The sequence below is a fragment of the Littorina saxatilis genome, linkage group LG4 (assembly GCF_037325665.1).
Source record: "Littorina saxatilis isolate snail1 linkage group LG4, US_GU_Lsax_2.0, whole genome shotgun sequence".
Lineage (NCBI taxonomy): Eukaryota > Metazoa > Mollusca > Gastropoda > Littorinimorpha > Littorinidae > Littorina > Littorina saxatilis.
Genome location: NC_090248.1, coordinates 31,071,537 through 31,090,532, shown reverse-complemented (window position 1 = coordinate 31,090,532; position 18,996 = coordinate 31,071,537). Strand labels below are relative to the sequence as shown.

The window sequence follows — 18,996 nt, the reverse complement described above, 5'->3', positions numbered from 1 at the left end:
GGCTGCAACGACAAGACTGCAATCCGACGGTCAGTTTTCAACAATATTTTATTTTATAAACAGATCACACGCAATCAATTGCAAACATTTAATCAACGTAAAGAACATGCAGCGGTTTCATACACTATTTTGCCCCAGAAAACTGAACTTCATACAGTTTTTAACGTTGGAACACGGGTGTAAAACTTCGTCTGCTAGTCACATTCGAGAAAAGAACATTTCCTGAGCGATACCAAAACATGAACAGAACACACACTGTCTGCCTTTACCGCCACAGCAGAATGACAACACAACTATGTACTTGATTTTAGTTCAAAACATGGAAACTGACAAGAAGTGTTAACAGAATTGAATGATTTGCACGGAACTATACAACCGCGCATTAATCGATCGCCTGCGCAGGTAGACTGGTTGGGTGAATATGATTCGATCAAACTTTCGCACAAAAACTCCTCTTTTCTTTGAATAACTGAAGAAAGGAGGAATAAAGAGGTTACATACCTCGTCTCAGTGATTATCAAAAATAATGGTCTCAGTTCGCGGTCATGAAAAAGCTCGCTGAAGCTCGCATTTTTCATGATCCGCTAACTTCGACCATTATTTTTGATAATCACTGAGACTCGGCATGTAACCTCTACATATTGCTTCAATTGTCAAATAACTTGCGGCGAGCTAATCCTTACACCTGTTGTGAGACAAATCATAAGCTTACTGTACCTGTACAGATTTTCTGGCGTCTCCGCCGTAGTAGTAGAGTATCCGGCATCACTCTTTGTGAAACTGTAGCCAACCCCCACCTGCGGAATTGAAAAATGTGACCCTCCACCACGGAATGAGTCGCATGTCACCTTTGCATGGTTTTCATATTTTTACATTTTCCTAAAGACTTTTTAATGCTCTATCCAATGGTGAAAACCGTTTTAGCTTGAGTTATAAGCCTGTGACTAAGGTGACCCTCACACTGTTACCAGATTCGTTGATGACACAACCATTTGTCGAGGATAGCGTAGGCACCCGGTCTGCTCCCCGCCTAAAAAAGGCCAGTGCCGTTCCGTCTTCGAGGGACTGCGTGGGTTTCATTTCGGAGTTTTCCTTCTCCTAGACGAGTTTCCTTCCATGGATGATGAGCCTCCTCCACCCTCGTTTTGAATTCAGAGTGGTCTTCTCTTAGGATAGCTGCCTGCCAGGGTTGACGAGCCTATCCTGCCCGGCTATTTGACCCATAGCTGGAGGTTGGTTCGTGGGCACCTGGGCGTTTCCACACACCGGAGGGCCCGCATGTCGCACGTCTAGGGGCCAACCTCCTCCGAGTCCTTGTAGTCTAGCCTGGGGCCTTGCGGTACCCAGTTTACGCCTGTCGCCGCGATGGAGGCACTACATAGGGCTTGTTGTGGAGAGGTTAATGTACTGGCAGGAGAGACTGACGCATTCTGCTCTCTTTTCGCATTGTCCTAAAAAGGACAGACGGTGCTAGCCAGCGGTGAGGGCTGAAAGCGAGAAGTGACAAGCACAAGACACTTCGCCAACACACTAGACACGTCACACAACCGTTTGGCAGGCACTGTTACCAGACACTCCCCGGACTTATACTAAGCCTAGCGCAGAACCGCGCGAGGTGACATGCGACTCATTTCGTGGTGGAGGGTCACAAATACAGGAGCACATTCAAGAGGAAAACTATTGATCTGATCGTGTCGGGGCGGGGATGTAGCTCAGTCGGTAGCGCGCTGGATTTGTATCCAGTTGGCCGCTGTCAGCGTGAGTTCGTCCCCACGTTCGGCGAGAGATTTATTTCTCAGAGTCAACTTTGTGTACAGACTCTCCTCGGTGTCCGAACACCCCCCGTGTGTACACGCAAGCACAAGACCAAGTGCGCAACGAAAAAGATCCTGTAATCCATGTCAGAGTTCGGTGGGTCATAGAAACACGAAAATACCCAGCATGCTTCCTCCGAAAACGGCGTATGGCTGCCTAAATGGCGGGGTAAGAAAACGGTCATACACGTAAAATTCCACTCGTGCAAAAAAACACGAGTGTACGTGGGAGTTTCGCAGAAGAAGAAGAAGAAGAAGATCTGATCGTGTGTGTGAATTTTCTGACGAGGTGGACAAATGTGAAGCATGTGGGATATCCACTGTATCTAAATCTAGACGAAGTTGGCACGATTTGCTCCAAAACGCACCACAAGTATCCTTCTTAATTAATCCTAAGTGATTGATTGAATAAGCTTCAGACCGCTGCCTCTCTCATGACTGTGTTATTCGTCTAAATTGATGCTCTAAGAATTCTCACTCTGCACAATCATTTAGAAAGCAGCCAAGCTATTGATTGTGTGTGTGTGTGTCTGTGTGTGTGTGTGTCTGTGTGTGTGTGTGTGTGTGTGTGTGTGTGTGTGTGTGTGTTTGTGTGTGTGTGTGTGTGTGAATTTTCTGACGAGGTGGACAAATGTGAAGCATGTGGGATATCCACTGTATCTAAATCTAGACGAAGTTGGCACGATTTGCTCCAAAACGCACCACAAGTATCCTTCTTAATTAATCCTAAGTGATTGATTGAATAAGCTTCAGACCGCTGCCTCTCTCATGACTGTGTTATTCGTCTAAATTGATGCTCTAAGAATTCTCACTCTGCACAATCCTTTAGAAAGCAGCCAAGCTATTGATTGTGTGTGTGTGAGTGTGTGTGTGTGCGTGTGTGTGTGTGTGTGTGTGTGTGTGTGAGTGTATGTGCGAGTGTGTGTGTGTGTGTGTGAGTGTATGTGTGTGTTTGTGTGTGTGTATGTGTGTGTGTGTGTGTGTGTGTGTAAGTGGGCGTGTGCATGTGTGTATGTATGTGCGTTAATGCGTGCGTGTTTGTCCATGTGTGTGTCTGTTTGTCAGCTGTCTTTCTGTCCCTCTGTCTTTCTGTCTTTCTGTCTGTGTCCGTTCGTGCGTGTGTGAATGACCAGAACTTACTGGGTTGTCCACGTACAGCATGGAAAACTCCTGTGTCCAGGTAATATTTCGTCGGAAAACTGCAACATTGAACATGAAGTATTAAGGGCCGCCTGAAAGAATTTGCATTGTGTAACCCCTCAAACATTATGCCGAACGTCCAACTTTCGTCCTCTAACGAGGCTGACACCACCGGTCCTTAATCGGAGTAGCGTAATATCAGAAATAATTGTGGAAGACAGCCATACAAAATAAACGGCGCTGTATCTTTAATAGTATGTGTCATGGACGAGAAAATATTGAAAAGACACGTAGAAGTTGCAGTATTTTGGCTATTCCATATTAGCTCGATTTAAAAAAAAATTTCGGGTCGACATTTGGACAGGGTAACCTTGTTTGAGTGGCTGTTATGTATGCTCTCTGTTTGACCCCGAGATGAAGATACAATGAGCACGTTGGTGGCACAGCCTACACGTTTTTAAAAGCAATGTTCTGATTGGCTAAAACTTCCAGCTGCTCGCCATAGGCTCTACTTTAAGGTCAAGAACAAATGAAAATTCCTCTGACAAAACAATAAATTTGTTTGTCCCCTAAGAGTGAAATTGACCTCTTTCAAGGTCAACCACTGTTTACGTGAAGAGTTGAGTAGGACATAGGTGACCCTCCACCACGGAATGAGTCACATGTCACCTTTGCATGATTTTCATATTTTTACATTTTTCTAAAGAGTTTTGTATGCTCTATCCAGTGGTGAAAACCGTTTTAGAAAAGAGCAAAAACTGTTTGAGTTATAAGCCTGTGACTAAGGTGACCCTCACACTGTTACCAGACACTCCCCGGACTTATTTTAAGCCTAGCGCAGAACCACACGAGGTGACATGCGACTCATTTCGTGGTGGAGGGTCACGCCAGCAAGTTGTGCGTGTGTAATGAGGCACACTTTTGACATGATTATATAAATGACCGGCAGGTAAGCAAATGGCACATACGTATTCACTTTTCAACCACTTTCTATGAGAAATAAACAGAAGGGGATGTTGTACGAATAAACGAGAACTTTCTTTTGACGGAAGCTTGAAAACGCTTAAAAGGCACGCTCCTTCTTATAAACACTTATACATTTTGGTTCACCATCTAAAATCTTGCCAGCCTGATGTTTGGTATGTGTCCAATTTTAAGGATAATTATTTTTCGTATGGACTAATGGGTATGTGCTGAACTGAAGTCTCTCACCATTGAACACATCCACAACTCCTACCCCCAACGCCAATGGACTCATGTATACACTGACGGATCTGCCGACCAGGCTGTCAGAAGTGGTGGTGCCAGAATCTACATAAAGTACCCAGGAGGTCGAGAAGAAGAACACATCTCCCTCGCTACCGGCCTCTACTCCACCAACTTCAAGGCTGAAGCAGTAGCGCTCCAGACAGGTGCAACCCACATTGAGCACAGTCCACTCTCCTCCAACAACGTTGTGTTCTTCAGCGACGCAAAGTCAGTCCTGCTGGCCTTAGACACTGCCAGAGACAAAGAACTGAATGACCTGTCATCCGCCTTGACCTCCCTGTGCAGAACCCACACAGTCGTGCTGCAATGAGTCCCCTCTCACTGCAACATACTAGGCAACGAAGCCGGAGATACTCTGGCAAAGAAGGGCACTACGAAGGACCAGAATGACAGATCAACCACCTTCAAAGAAGCCAAGACCATCATCAAGGCCAAGCAACACAAAAAGTGGTTGCTGCAGCACCCACACTACAACAAAAACGACGCCTTTCACCTGCTCACAAGGTCTGAGCAGGTCCTCATATTCAGGCTGCGGACAGGCCACAACCGAATGAACCACCACCTTTTCACCAAGTTAAAAATTGGCCAGTCAGACCAGTGCCCTTGTCAAACAGGCAGCATGGCAACGGAACACCTGCTGCAGACTTGCCCACTACACGATGGCCTCAGGAGCCAGATCTGGCCGGAGGCGACCACGGTGCAAGGGAAGCTCTATGGCAGTCTGGACGACCTACAGCGCACGGCAACATTTGCGCGGAGAACCGGCGTTTCCATCTGAGTGATCGACAAGAAGACAAGAAGAGGAAGATACCAAACATCAACACCTTGACTGCTTGCTGTGATGAGTTAGATTTTGTATGAATACATTTCTTCAAAAGCCACAAGTGGCTATTGAAAAAATAATCGATTGATAATCATCATGTGCACAGAGAGCACCAAGGCTGTTGATTTGCGGAATATGACCAAGTGGAGGAATGGTCTCATCCCAGGCAAAAGCCAGGCCAGATCTGAGACCGACGGCAAGTCTAACTGTTAATGGGGGAAGGAGTACTTGTGCCTTTAAATTTAACATGGAGGCACCATAGAACACACCTGGGGGGTGTCCTGCTTTCATCCTGTCGTAAGTGGTCACCTCATAGGGCCCGTTCTCCAGCAAAGCTCCGACGAGAGAAGATCGCCCAGGCCCTCCGTTCAACCACAGCAACACTGGCGCATCGGCCCGGTGGGTCTGCACAAACATATCACTGCATAATATTATAATATAATAGTGTATCCGATAACATTATCCGAGTATAGCATTCGAGTTGTTTGTCTGCGTGAAGACTGTAATGGCGGCTTTTCATTGCGCCCGAAGTCGACTTCGCGAAGTCTTTTTACCGAAAACTCAATACCAAAAGCGTTGTGCAACGAGCTTCGCGAAGTAGACTTCGTAAAGTAGACTTCGTCCAATTAATTTGAGGCTTTACGGAGCGTGGGAAGCACTTCTAGGTACACAGTCTTTACCAATTAAAGGATGCGACTCATCATTTAATACCCCCATTCCACACAACCGTTCTAGGTCCCGTTCCCGTACCGACCAAGGACGGCTGCCACAACAATGGAACGCTGCGCAAACGGCCGTTTTTGGCATCTTTGAGCAGCGTCTGACCATAGTGGCAGCCGTCCTTGGTCGGTACGGGAACGGGACCTAGAACGGTTGTGTGGAATGGGGGTATGACAACTCAGTGTGTGAGAGCGCTACCGTTGCGTTACCGTTGTTTTAAGTTCCGTTAACGATCCAAGCTACCGATGGGATGAGGTTCCATTACCGTTTATTCTGATCGGGAGGGGAACGGCTACAATTTTGAACATGCAGCCCAAACTCAACCGTCCCTACCGACCCTACCGTTCAAAGCAGTTCCGTTAACGATCATTTACGTTCCATTGCGGTTCCCCCCCCCGATCCCTCCCGTGCCCGCACCGTTCCTTGATCGGTACGGGAACGGGACCGAGAACGGTTGTGTGGAATGGGGGTGTAAGGTCTTAAGATGGTTATCTGGCCATCCCTCCTTTAGAAGCTTTTAGGAAATTAATTTATTTACGAATTTCCAGAGAGCAATCAGGATGTTGATTTTGGGTATGATTCCAAGTGGATGGATATTCTTATCCCATGTAACAAGCATGACCTAAACTGAATTTTAAATTCTATTTACTCCAAGTTTGATCAATCATGTTCCAAGAACACAACACCTTTGGTGTATGCAACAGAGAAATAGGGGCACAATCGTATATTGAATTTGTTGACAAAATGAGTTTCAGTGCCACAATCTAGAGCAAAGATGCTTATTCGCCATCCTGACCTCAGGTCAAAATGAGTTCGGCTCATTCTCTCCCTGACAGGATGCCTTGAGTTTCCTTGTCTGGTAAGGAAACCGATTTTTTTTATTTTTTTAATTTTTTTTTTTTACATATTCAGAGCTTTTTGTAATGTATTATTGATATAAGCAGGTTCCCGATCGTCGATAATGATTTTTCATGGTGTTTATGTAATTTTTAAATTACAAAGGAAATGATATGTAAGACAATTTCAAGCGAGCTATTTTTCGCGGCTGTATTTACTGTGCAAACAACTGTGCAAGGACTGGGTGTCCGAGTGGTAACGCACTTGCGCTCGGAAGCGAGAGGTTGCGAGTTCGACCCTGGGTCAGGGCGTTAGCAATTCCCCCCCCCCCCCCCCCTTTCCTAACCTAGGTGGTGGGTTCAAGTGCTAGTCTTTCGGATGAGACGAAAAACAGAGGTCCCTTCGTGTACACTACATTGGGGTGTGCACGTTAAAGATCCCACGATTGACAAAAGGGTCTTTCCTGGCTGAATTGTATAGGCATAGATACAAAAAATGTCCACCAAAATACCCGTATGACTTGGAATAATAGGCCGTGAAAAGTAGGATATGCGCCGAAATGGCTGCGATCTGCTGGTCGATGTGAATGCGTGATGTATTGTGTAAAAAATTCCATCTCACACAGCATAAATAGATCCCTGCGCCTTGAGTCCGAGTCTGGAGATACGCGCGCGATATAAGACTTCATATAACATAAATATGGCAAAAGTGTCACGTGATAATCAACCGTTTGGGTTCGACGCTCACTGGAGCAGACAATTTTTTCTGTAACCAGTTGACAGTGATGAAACCATATATTACGGTCTCCTTCCGGCAGCAGTCCCAAAATTTCGACTTGTTTTGACCTTAGAACGATGTCTTTATCATAACTGTGAAGAACAGAACGGAGATCACTGTCGAAGTCGGCCAATCTGCAATCATTTTCGTCTCGCGAACACTGATCTCAAATTTAGGTCAGTGCTCGCGAAAAACATATGGGAGATAACTCTGTATTCCTAGTTTTGATAGATTCACGTAGGACTGTCGCGTCCGGTCAGGGAGAGAATGAGCCGAACTCATTTTGACCTGAGTTCAGGATGGCTTATTCGCATGCACACAAAAAAAAGAGACAGATTCTTCCTATCTATCTTTCTTTAGTTAAAAAAAAAAGTCCTATCTACTAAATGTACAGGAGTATAGCACACACATTTTCTTTAACTTAGAAGGTAGGGGATTTACAGAAACTGCATAGGGGCACAGAGTTGTACGAAAACCTGTCCTGTTCTTGTAATTTTGCAAACTTGTTAGGAGGACAAGGATAAGGATAAGATTCATATCGTCCTGTGAGGTTACCCTCATGGAAATTCGGGCTGCTTTCTCCCTGGGGAAAGCGAGCTGCCATACAGTATACGGCGCTACCCATTTTTTTTCCCCTGCATGCGTGTATTCATGTTTCCAAGCCCTGAGACTTTCGCTGTGAACTTGGGTTCTTTATCGTACGCACGCGTGCACACGGGGATGTTCGGCCACCGAGGAGAGTGTGCACAAAGTTGACTCTGGGAAATAAATCCCTCGCCGAACGTAGGGATCGAACCCACGCCGATAGCGACAACTGGTTTTGAAGCCAGCGCCGCTACCGACTGAGCTATTTCCCCGTTTGGTACGTAGATAGATTTTACCCTATCGAGAGGTGAAAAATAACTGATGACTTTTTTGAAGACTAATTTTGAGCTTATTTGATTCCAGAAATTCAAATCTCCTACATATCATAATTATTAGAAAACTTAAGCTAAAAGGGCCTAGCTAGCACCCAGGGGTGAGGTGTACGAGAAAATTACCACCCAAACAGGAGCCAGTCAAAGTTTGATTGGTTGAAACTGAGATTTGTTGTGATTTCAACGAATCAGACCCCGCAGTTTGTTCTCTCCCGTTTTGGGTGGCTCTGACTTTCGGTCTGTACCCTTCAGCCCTGGTTTCTAGAAATCTAACTCCCAACACTCTCTCTTCACCTCTTGAGGGAAGAACCAGAAGAACATGTTACTCTGGTACTCTTTGTTGACCGTGATGTATCCTGAGTAGCTCTCCACGTCGTCTTCACACAGCCCGCGCACACGGCTCTTGTTTTGTGCTGAAACACACACGCGAGTTTCTCTAAATCGAAAACATACCTGTACGTATTAGTGAAATCTTCATGGATTGTGAATGCGTCGATGCAGAGTTGCGAAAGGCTCACATGCAGAAAGAGGTAGAAAGGTAGGGAGAAAATCTCCGTCGAATCCGTGTTCTATTCTGCCTGTCATTCAACGAAACATACGCAGATGCATTTGAGCACATGTGTTGAGGTTTATTTAATTTAAAAACCAGTTGAATAACTGGACAGGCTGTTCATTCTCCTACCATATTCAGCAAACAGATTGACTTTACAAGAGATGTTGTTTATACAGTAGAACAGACAACAGATTAAAAAAAAACAAGACAAAGATGAATTTGATTTTGGGTGTTGTGTGTGTTGTGTGTTCTACTACATAAATACTACCTCATGTAAAATCAATATGTTGACTGAATATGGTAGGGGAATAGATTACCTGCATTTTATATTAACTAGTTGGTATCAAACAGGTACAGGAAAACTTCTTTTTTTTTTAATAAGCAAACAAACACAAAGTGTTGACCTTCTTCAATGCGTCCAGCGTCGATGAGGGGAGATAAGAACAGTGGAAAGATCTCCTCGGGAAACCGGGTCCACAGGATCTTTTTCCAAGCGTCAGCCAGTCCGTATTTGGTGTGTCTGTTCTTCTCCGGGCTCTCGCGCGATGTACGAGACAAAGCGAGACTGAACAGCGCCACCAGTAAAACTCCGATTGAAATCAACATGGCTGTCACCTTAAAAAGAGGAGAGAAAGAGAAGGCATAACACACAATGTTAAGATGCCCTTCTTCCCGACTAAACAATCATAATTATTTTAAACCAACAGAGAGCTGACCCGATGTTCTCCTGACATTAGAGCAAACTAACACCTGGGCATATGATAAAAGTTAACGGTCTACCTGCTCAGCTGAGTTCATTTATGGTGTATTTCACAGATGAGTATACGTACGTGTCAGTCACACAATCAATTCAGGGAAAAAAATCCTGAGCTGCAAGGGAAGCAGTAAGGATGCACATTTTGGTATGTGCCCAAATTGAAGGATGCCCTTTTTTGCAAGCCTGTAAAGATGCTTTCAGCGTGTTTGTAAGCCTGTAAAGATAAGCTCGGCGTATTTGTAAGCCTGTAAAGATGCCCTCGGCATACTTGTAAGCCTGTAAAGATGCCCTCGGCGTACTTGTAAGCCTGTAAAGATGCCCTCGGCGTATTTGTAAGCCTGTAAAGATGCCCTCAGCGTATGTGTAAGCCTGTAAAGATGCCCTCGGCGTATTTGTAAGCCTGTAAAGATGCCCTCGGCGTATTTGCAAGCCTGTAAAGATGCCCTCAGCGTATTTGTAAGCCTGTAAAGATGCCCTCGGCGTATTTGTAAGCATGTAAAGATGCCCTCGGCGTATTTGTAAGCCTGTAAAGATGCCCTCGGCGTATTTGCAAGCCTGTAAAGATGCCCTCGGCATACTTGTAAGCCTGTAAAGATGCCATCGGCGTATTTGTAAGCCTGTAAAGATGCCCTCGGCATACTTGTAAACCTGTAAAGATGCCCTCTGCGTATTTGCAAGCCTGTAAAGATGCCCTCAGCGTGTTTGTAAGCCTGTAAAGATGCCCTCAGCGTATTTATAAGCCTGTAAATATGGCTTCAGCGAATATATATAATGTGTAAGCCTGTAAAGATGCCCTCGGCGTATTTGCAAGCCTGTAAAGATGCCCTCAGCGTATTTGTAAGCCTGTACAGATGCCCTCAGCGTATTTGTAAGCCTGTAAAGTTTTGTGTAGGTTTGTCTGCCCGGAAGGAAGGTAGGTATATCAAAAGTCTACAGTGAGTGTGAATGTAGAACTGGAAGCTTAATTGTGTCAAAGTGCTTGGCCAGGACAGTTTTAATTTAGTATCGTACCCTATTACCATATACAGTAGTAGTAGTAGTAGTAGTAGTAGTAGTAGTAGTAGTAGTAGTAGTAGTAGTAGTAGTAGTAGTAGTCGTCGTCGTCGTCGTCGTCGTCGTAGGTGCAGTAGCAGTAGAAGTAGTACAGGGTGACCCAAAAAAATTGAATAACTTTGTCAATTTTAACTTTTTTTTCTTTCTTTTTGAGGTGAGTCAAGCTAATCCACTGCATGGTTGGATGAAATAAAAGCTGTTCTCACAATGAACTATACTAATAATGAACGGACGTTTTGCATAGAGACCTATTTTCGCACAAAATCATACAGAGATGTGCAAATACAGTTCCAGAGACACTTCGGTCAGCGCGATTTCTATCTTTGGGGGTTCCTGAAACTGAGACAACATCTACAGGAACAACCCACAGACAATCACAGAACTCAAGAGAGCCATCACAACAACCATTCGCGGAATCTCGCAACAGGAGTGTGTGCGGGTGATTGATAACTTTGCGCGGCGAGTTCAAGTTTGCCTGCAGCGGCGTTTGGAGCATGTTCTGTAGAATGAGCATAACTTTCCTGAAAGACAAGCTAGAACGCTAAAATTTTCTGTGCAAATCATGCAGAGGCTACTTGTGTGTGTAACTAAATTTTATGAAGATTGCTTTATTTTTGTTCAATTTATGACGTTTTGTTTGGGTACTCTTTTTTTGGGTCACCCTGTAGTAGACAAAAATAATAATGATAAAGTGGACATACTGATGATAGTACAATACTTTGATTGACCTGTCCGGACCATGCATTTGTTACAAGCCCCTGTGGTATAGTCGTCTGGATCATTGAAAAGCGTTCTGAAAAAACATGGGGCTGGGGTGATGACATTAGGAGAGAGCGAGAGGGAGAGAAAGACAGACAGACAGACAGATATAGACAGAAACAGAGAGAAAAACAACGAGACAGACGGATATTGACAGAGACAGACAGACATACGTAGACAGAGAGACAGAGATAGTAACCTGTAGAATCTAGGAAGTCATATCAAATAAGAAAATGACGTTATAGTTATCAGAACCTACAAACAGCCGCTACTAGAGAACATCAAGTGCTAAGCAGCCACACAAAAAGGCGGAATGTCAACAGGAAAAAACAAGTGGTATATGTATGGGTGCGGGAAGCTTGGAACTAGGATGGCTCTCGACGCGCTCAGTGGCGTAGTGGATAAGACATCGGCCTCCTAATCGGAAGGTCATGAGTTTAAATTACGGCCGCGTCCGCCTGGAGATTTTTCCGATCTCCCAGGACAACTTATGTGCAGAACTGCTAGTGCCTTGTCCTCCTTCGTGTGTACACGCAACCACAACTGAGACCAGTGCGCACGGAAAAGATCCTGTACTCCATGTCAGAGGTCAGTGGGTTATAGAAACACGAAAGTACCCAGCATGCTTCCCCCGAAATCGGCGTATGCTGCCTGAATGGCGGGGTTAAAACGGCCATACGCGTAAAAATGCACTCGTACAAAAACATGAGTGAACGTGGGATTTTCAGCCCATGAACGAAGAAGTAGAAGAAGAGATGAATGGCTGGACTGTAATACATATATATACTAGAGGAATACCCGGCTTCGCCGGGGTGAATCGCGAGACAGAGACAGACAGCGTGGCGGTTCACCACATTCACCTTTGAAGGCGAAGTCCTGTCAAATGGGATTGAGAATTTTAGGGCTTATTTCTTAGCCCTATATTATCTGTTGTGGCTTCTCAAATGCCAGAATATACAGACAGCCAAAAGCCGCTAGACCCCATCACAAACAGAACTCTAAAATCCACAGGTGTTGCCCACACACACACACAAACACACACACACACAGAAGCCGTATATATATATGTATATCTATATCTATAAATATATATAGAGATAGATGACAGTGTATTTTTCGCGTGGCTATAAATTGATTCGACCTTTTCACTTTGACAGTAAGAACAACTTACGGGTGCAAGGGAAGCGTTCTGGACAGCGCAGTGACATTCTAAAAATAGTAACGTAGAAACGGGAATATGGATTGAAGCCACACGAAGGAAGGGAGATAAACGCAAAACACTGGAGAAGATAAGGAAGAGTTACTGGGAATGGTGAAATGAACAGAAAAATCAAATTCGGTTCAGCGCTGCGCGCTGAGAGCACGTGTTGAAATATCTCATCGATGATATTGTGTCCGGGGTGTATCTGAATACGGTGTCCAAATTTGAAAAAGATCCACCGAGAACTTTGGCGTTGTGATGTGGTCTAGCGGCTTTGGTGTGTCGGTATGGGGGCCCGGGTAGCTGAGGTGGAACCGAAATCGGTTCAGCGCTGCGCGCTGAGAGCACGTATTGAAATATCTCATCGACCAGATTTTGTCCGGGGTGTATCTGAATATGGACACCAAATTTGAAGCAGATCCATCGAGAACTTTGGCCGTGCATGGCGAATACACACATACACAGACAGACAGACAGACACACAGACAAACACACAGACACAAGTCGTATAGATATATATATATATATATTGGCTATGAGTGACTCGGGCAGACAAATCTAGTCTTGCCTGCTTGTTGTCTGCACGTGCTGTACAACAATGAGAGATTACAGCGCAGGGCGTTGACCTAGTTTCCCTTTCATACGAGACCTGTACCGTTTTAAATGGCATATTCGTAGTATATGAAAACAAGCAAACTACGTATACACAAACTTGAAGATCCAAGCTGAAAGAAGATGGTGAAAATTCACTTATCTGTTGGCGTTAGCGAGAACTCAATTTCAGGGGCTTCGTCGTACTCCTTACCTTCACAACTTACGAATGAAAACAAGCAAACTACGTATACACAAACTTGAAGATCCAAGCTGAAAGAAGATGGTGAAAATTCACTTATCTGTTGGCGTTAGCGAGAACTCAATTTCAGGGGCTTCGTCGTACTCCTTACCTTCACAACTTACGAATGAAAACAAGAAAACTATGTATACACAAACTTGAAGATCCAAGCTGAAAGAAGATGGTGAAAATTCACTTATGTGTTGGCGTTAGCGAGAACTCAATTTCAGGGGCTTCGTCGTACTCCTTAACTTCACAACTTACGAATGTCCGCTGTCTGAAATTCTACACAGACGGGAAATACCTATGCAACTGTGCCTGCACGTCCCACGCGCCCGCGCAAAGTTTCGCCACCTATTGCGAGGCTTGAGGTAAGAGACCTGTTCCAGACTGAGTATGCACATGCATAAATCTGCATTAGCTAGCTTAATTCCTCGTAAGAGAAGTACGCTTTGAAGAGTCTTTCGATTAATGATGTGCTTCTCCACGGTGCAGCTACTGCTCACCTATAATTGTAGTTGCAGACAAAACACGCAGAGCGATGCACACAAGAAATACACAAAGACAGATAGAAGGACGGAAAATGACTAGGAAAGACATAAAGAAGAGAACAGAAAGAAAGGTGAAAGGACAAACACCAATGGCTGTTATGCTATATGGCGGAATAAAATCTTGTCATCTTATTATCTTGTTATCTTGTGAGAAAGAGAAGAAAGAAATTGTGAAACACACACACACACACACAAACACATACACACACACACACACACACGCACGCACGCACGCACGCACGCACGCTCGAACACGCACGTACGCACGCACACGCACACACACACACACACACACACACACACACACACGCATGCACACACACGCATACACTCCCTTTACCTGCCTGTCCTCGGATAAAGGAAAGGGCCAGTCAATTGAGATAAACATTTTTTGTCATGCTTGTATGGAGGTCTCCCTATTGACGTCATCACTTCGTGCGCACCGGGGTTTGGAGGGCAAGAGGTCACCGCGCCGCTTAGCGAAAACATGGAAGCGTGGTGCCGATCGCGAAGTTTCGCTGCGGCGATTCCGTATTTGCGTCGACGATTTGGTTAAATTTCATTCAAGATGGTGAATACTTGTTGCATAATGTTTCCTTTTTATCCGACACCTGAAAGACAGTATTAATTTGATTTGATGGGGTTGTTATGTACAACTAGAAACACATTTTTCATTGTCTGCGATGTTCTGCCTAGCATGTGTGTACAGTTTTATGCAATTCGACTGAAATGTGTGATTGAACAAAAAAAATGCAACACTATTTACTTTTGATCTCAAGTCTGAATCTTTTTTTTTAATTGGACCAATGTGCAGTTTTATGTTATTTTTGTATTTGACTGGTATCTACCTGATTTGAAACTGTTTACAGTGATGCTAAACCTGAACAGAACTGTGTACAGTTACTTTTATGTTTTTTGACAAGTGTGTGATTTTAAACAAAAACAACACTGTTTATGTGGATGCCAAACCTGAAACACAGTATTAATTTGACTTATGTATCTGTATGACTTGTGCTGGCGTGCATGTGTGTAGTTACTTTTATTTGCTTCCTGGCTCAAGTGTGTATTATTCAAAACATTTTTCTAGGGCTCAACACTATTCCTTATTTGATTTTGAGATCTGATGCTAAGTGTGTGGGTGTGTGTACAGTTCTTTTCTTTTTTACACTTTGACGGTATTGGTGTGTAAGCTGTTACCATTCATTGATTCTAACCCTCAACAGCAGTATTAATTTGGCTAATGATTGGAAACACTAATTCACTTATTGTCTGAGATGTGCTTTTTGACTGAAGTGTGCAATTTGAAACAGATTCAACACTGTTCATGTTGATGCCATAGCTTTTTGACTGAAGTGTGCAATTTGAAACAGATTCAACACTGCTTATGTTGATGCCATAGCTTTTTGACTGAAGTGTGTGCCTTAATCAGTGCTGGTTAGCATGTCTTTACAGTTTATGATTTTTTATTTAAGCATGTAATTTTAGTAAGAACTAATAAATACTACCTTGACAAGTGTGTGCTTTAAAACAGAAACATAACTTCTGTGGATGCCAAACCAGAAAAACAGTATTAATTTTACTTATGTATCTATCTGATTTGTGCTGGCAGGAATGTGTGTAGTTACTTTTTACATTTAGTCAAGTTTTGACTAAATGTTTTAACGTAGAGGGGGGAATCGAGACGAGGGTTGGGGTTGATTACAAACAAGTTCTGGAAAAGCGTTTTAGAATGTTGGCTTGACAACCATGAAAAGATATTACCTTGCGTGAAAAAAATGACCCAGCTGGAGAATTTATGCCTATGGAATAACTCTCTAATTGCTTATCGTGGCAAGACAATGTTTCTACGTGATTGGGTTACATCTGATATATGCTATGTGAAGGATTTATACGAGAATAATATGTTTTTACCATTTCACAGGATTTGTGAAAGAGTTGGGCATAAACCAACAAGACTATTTGAATATGGGGCAATTCGCACAGCAATAGCATCCCTTTTTTTGAAGATGAATGATAATGGAATACAAGCTATGAAGGTAATGGATTATCAAAAAATAAGTACATTTAAACCCAGGCAGTTTCGTAAATTAATGGTAGACGCTTATCAAACTGACACTATTGCAGTCAGTTTCTGGAAAAGAAAGATGGGAATTGAAATAAACAAGGACATTTGGCAGATAGCAAGCAACGCATCAAAAGAAGTAAGATTGAGACTGCTACACTGGAAAATAACTCATAACATTTATCCAACGAACATTATATTGTATAAAATGGGCATTGCTGAGAGTATTAATTGTACACATTGTACAGAAGAGACAGATTATATCGAACATTTCTTTTATTATTGTATAAAAATAAGCAAAGTGTGGAATCTTGTTGAAGAAGCCTTCTTCACCGCTTGTTCAAAAAGAATTCATGTTGATGTGCGGGATGCCCTATTTGGCCTAGTTAAAAGGAATTCTATTTCATCCGCTGAAGCAAACTATGTCAATTTGCTGATCTTGATTGCAAAAATGTGCATAGGTATTTATAGATACGGTACCCCTTTAGAGATCGGATGTATTTTTGAAAGAGAGTTAAGTTTAAGAAAAATAATTGACTTGTGACTCGCATATATGTTGCTATCTGTGAAATTGAAATAAAGAAACGTTAGGTAACAAAAGGAGAAATGATGACGGAAGAAAATATTGGACAAAATGTATAAAAAAAAAAAAAAAATAGGTGGAGAGAGAGAAGACAGAACGAGAGGAGACAGTGAGAGAGAGAGAGAGAGAGAGAGAGAGAGAGGAGAGAGAGAAAGAGAGAGAGAGAGGAGAGAGAGAGAGAGAGAGAGATTGGCAGACTATGGGAGAGAGGGGGAGAGAGAGACCGACAGAGTATGGGGGAGAGGAGAGAGAGAGAGAGAGAGAGAGAGAGAGAGAGAGAGAGAGAGAGAGAGAGAGAGAGAGACGAAGCAAAAAAGAAGAACAAAGAAGAAGACAGAAAATTCCGAAGAACAAAATTCAGAAAAAAACAGACAAGTCGAAGAGAAAGAAAGTGGATGCAGAAAAAGACAGACTAGGGAGTGAGTGAGAGAGAGAGAGAGAGAGAGAGAGAGAGAGAGAGAGAGAGAGAGAGAGAGAGAGAGAGAGAGTGAGAGAGAGAGAGAGATGTTGTGTGGACAAGTGTGAGAAAGAGAGAGAGAGAGAGAGGAGAGAGAGAAAGAGAGAGAGAGAGGAGAGAGAGAGAGGGTAAATGTAAATAAAAAAAAAATTAAAAACAATTGTCCATGATCTGTTTACTGTCCATTGAGTGTGAAGCTGAGAGAAAGAGTGAGACTGAAGGAAAACAATAATAACTTAATAAGAATTAAAATGATTATAAAAAAAATTATAAAAAAACTTCCGATATAAAAATTAAAAAAACGCACGCACATGTGTGATTAACAATGTCTGATCTCCTAAGAGAAAGAAAAAAAGAAAGAGAGAAAAAAAAAGAAAGAAAAAAAAAAAAGAGACGAGGGTCGTGGTGTATGTGCGTGTGTGTGTGTGTCTGTGTGTGTGTGTAGAGCGATTCAGACTAAACTACTGGATCGATCGTTATGAAATTTGACATGAGAGTTCCTGGGTACGATATCCCCGGACGTTTTTTTCATTTTTTCGATAAATGTCTTTGATGACGTCATATCCGGCTTTTCGTGAAAGTTGAGGCGGCACTGTCACGCTCTCATTTTTCAACCAAATTGGTTGAAATTTTGGTCAAGTAATCTTCGACGAAGCCCGGACTTCGGTATTGCATTTCAGCTTGGTGGCTTAAAAATTAATTAATGACTTTGGTCATTAAAAATCTGAAAATTGTAAAAAAAAAAGATTTTTTATAAAACGATCCAAATTTATGTTTATCTTATTTTCCATCATTTTCTGATTCCAAAAACATATAAATATGTTATATTTAGATTAAAAACAAGCTCTGAAAATTAAAAATATAAAAATTATTATCAAAATTAAATTTTCGATATCAATTTAAAAACACTTTCATCTTATTCCTTGTCGGTTCCTGATTCCAAAAACATATAGATATGATATGTTTGGATTAAAAACACGCTCAGAAAGTTAAAACGAAGAGAGGTACAGAAAAGCGTGCTATCCTTCTCAGCGAAACTACTAAACCGCTCTTCTTGTCAATTTCACTGCCTTTGCCATGAGCATGAGCGGTGGACTGACGATGCTACGAGTATACGGTCTTGATGAAAAATTGCATTGCGTTCAGTTTCATTCTGTGAGTTCGACAGCATCTTGACTAAATGTTGTATTTTCGCCTTACGCGACTTGTTTGATTTTGCTTTCTGACTGAAGTGTGAGTTATTGAAAACATTTTCAAGGGCTCAACACTGTTCCTTATTTGATCTTGAGATATGATGCTTAGTATGTGGGTGCATGTACAGTTCTTTTCTTTTTACACTTTGACAGTATGTATTGATGTGTGAACAGTTATTGTTCATTGATTCCAAACCTCAACAGCAGTATTAATTTTGCTAATGATTGAAACACCGATTCACTCGCTTTTTGACTGAAATGTGCAGTTTGAAACAAGATTCAACACTGCTTATGTTAATGCCATAGCTTTTTGACTCAAGTGTGTGCCTTAATCAATGCTGGTTAGCATGTCTGTATAGTTTATGCTTTTTTTTTTATTGAAGCATGTGATTTTAGTAAGAACTAATAAATACATTGTTGTTGCCGTAACGTTTTTGTTCTTAAGACTTTTTTTTTTAAGCTTGCGTGTGTCTTATCTGAGACATTTCTTAATTGTGAAGAATCTGGTGAGTGATTGTCAGAATGAGTGTGTATCTGTGTAATGGCTCCTTTGTTTTGTCAACAAAGTTAATATGTTGAGCCCAGCTGTCCTAAACGGAAAAATATGTGTCTGGTTTGTCTCAAAACAGTAACGTTTCACAAAATTGAACAAAACTGTTGAAAACACACCTACTGGAGCTAACAAAGGCAGAGATTAG

At 42.6% G+C, this 18,996-nt stretch overlaps 1 protein-coding gene across 1 annotated transcript in view; it reads right to left on the bottom strand.

Moving 5' to 3' along the window:
* LOC138965561 (probable serine carboxypeptidase CPVL) overlaps nt 1-9,597 on the bottom strand; it is an 11,690-nt gene extending 2,093 nt beyond the window's left edge. The window contains exons 1-5 of the mRNA XM_070337746.1: nt 9,255-9,597; nt 8,592-8,710; nt 5,316-5,451; nt 2,955-3,013; nt 718-797 (exon numbers count right to left, since the gene is read on the bottom strand). Of these exons, the coding sequence (XP_070193847.1) occupies nt 718-797; nt 2,955-3,013; nt 5,316-5,451; nt 8,592-8,710; nt 9,255-9,456 (596 nt within the window). The 5' untranslated portion in view covers nt 9,457-9,597. The remainder of the gene's footprint in view (nt 1-717; nt 798-2,954; nt 3,014-5,315; nt 5,452-8,591; nt 8,711-9,254) is intronic.
* Between the last annotated feature and the right edge of the window lie 9,399 nt (nt 9,598-18,996).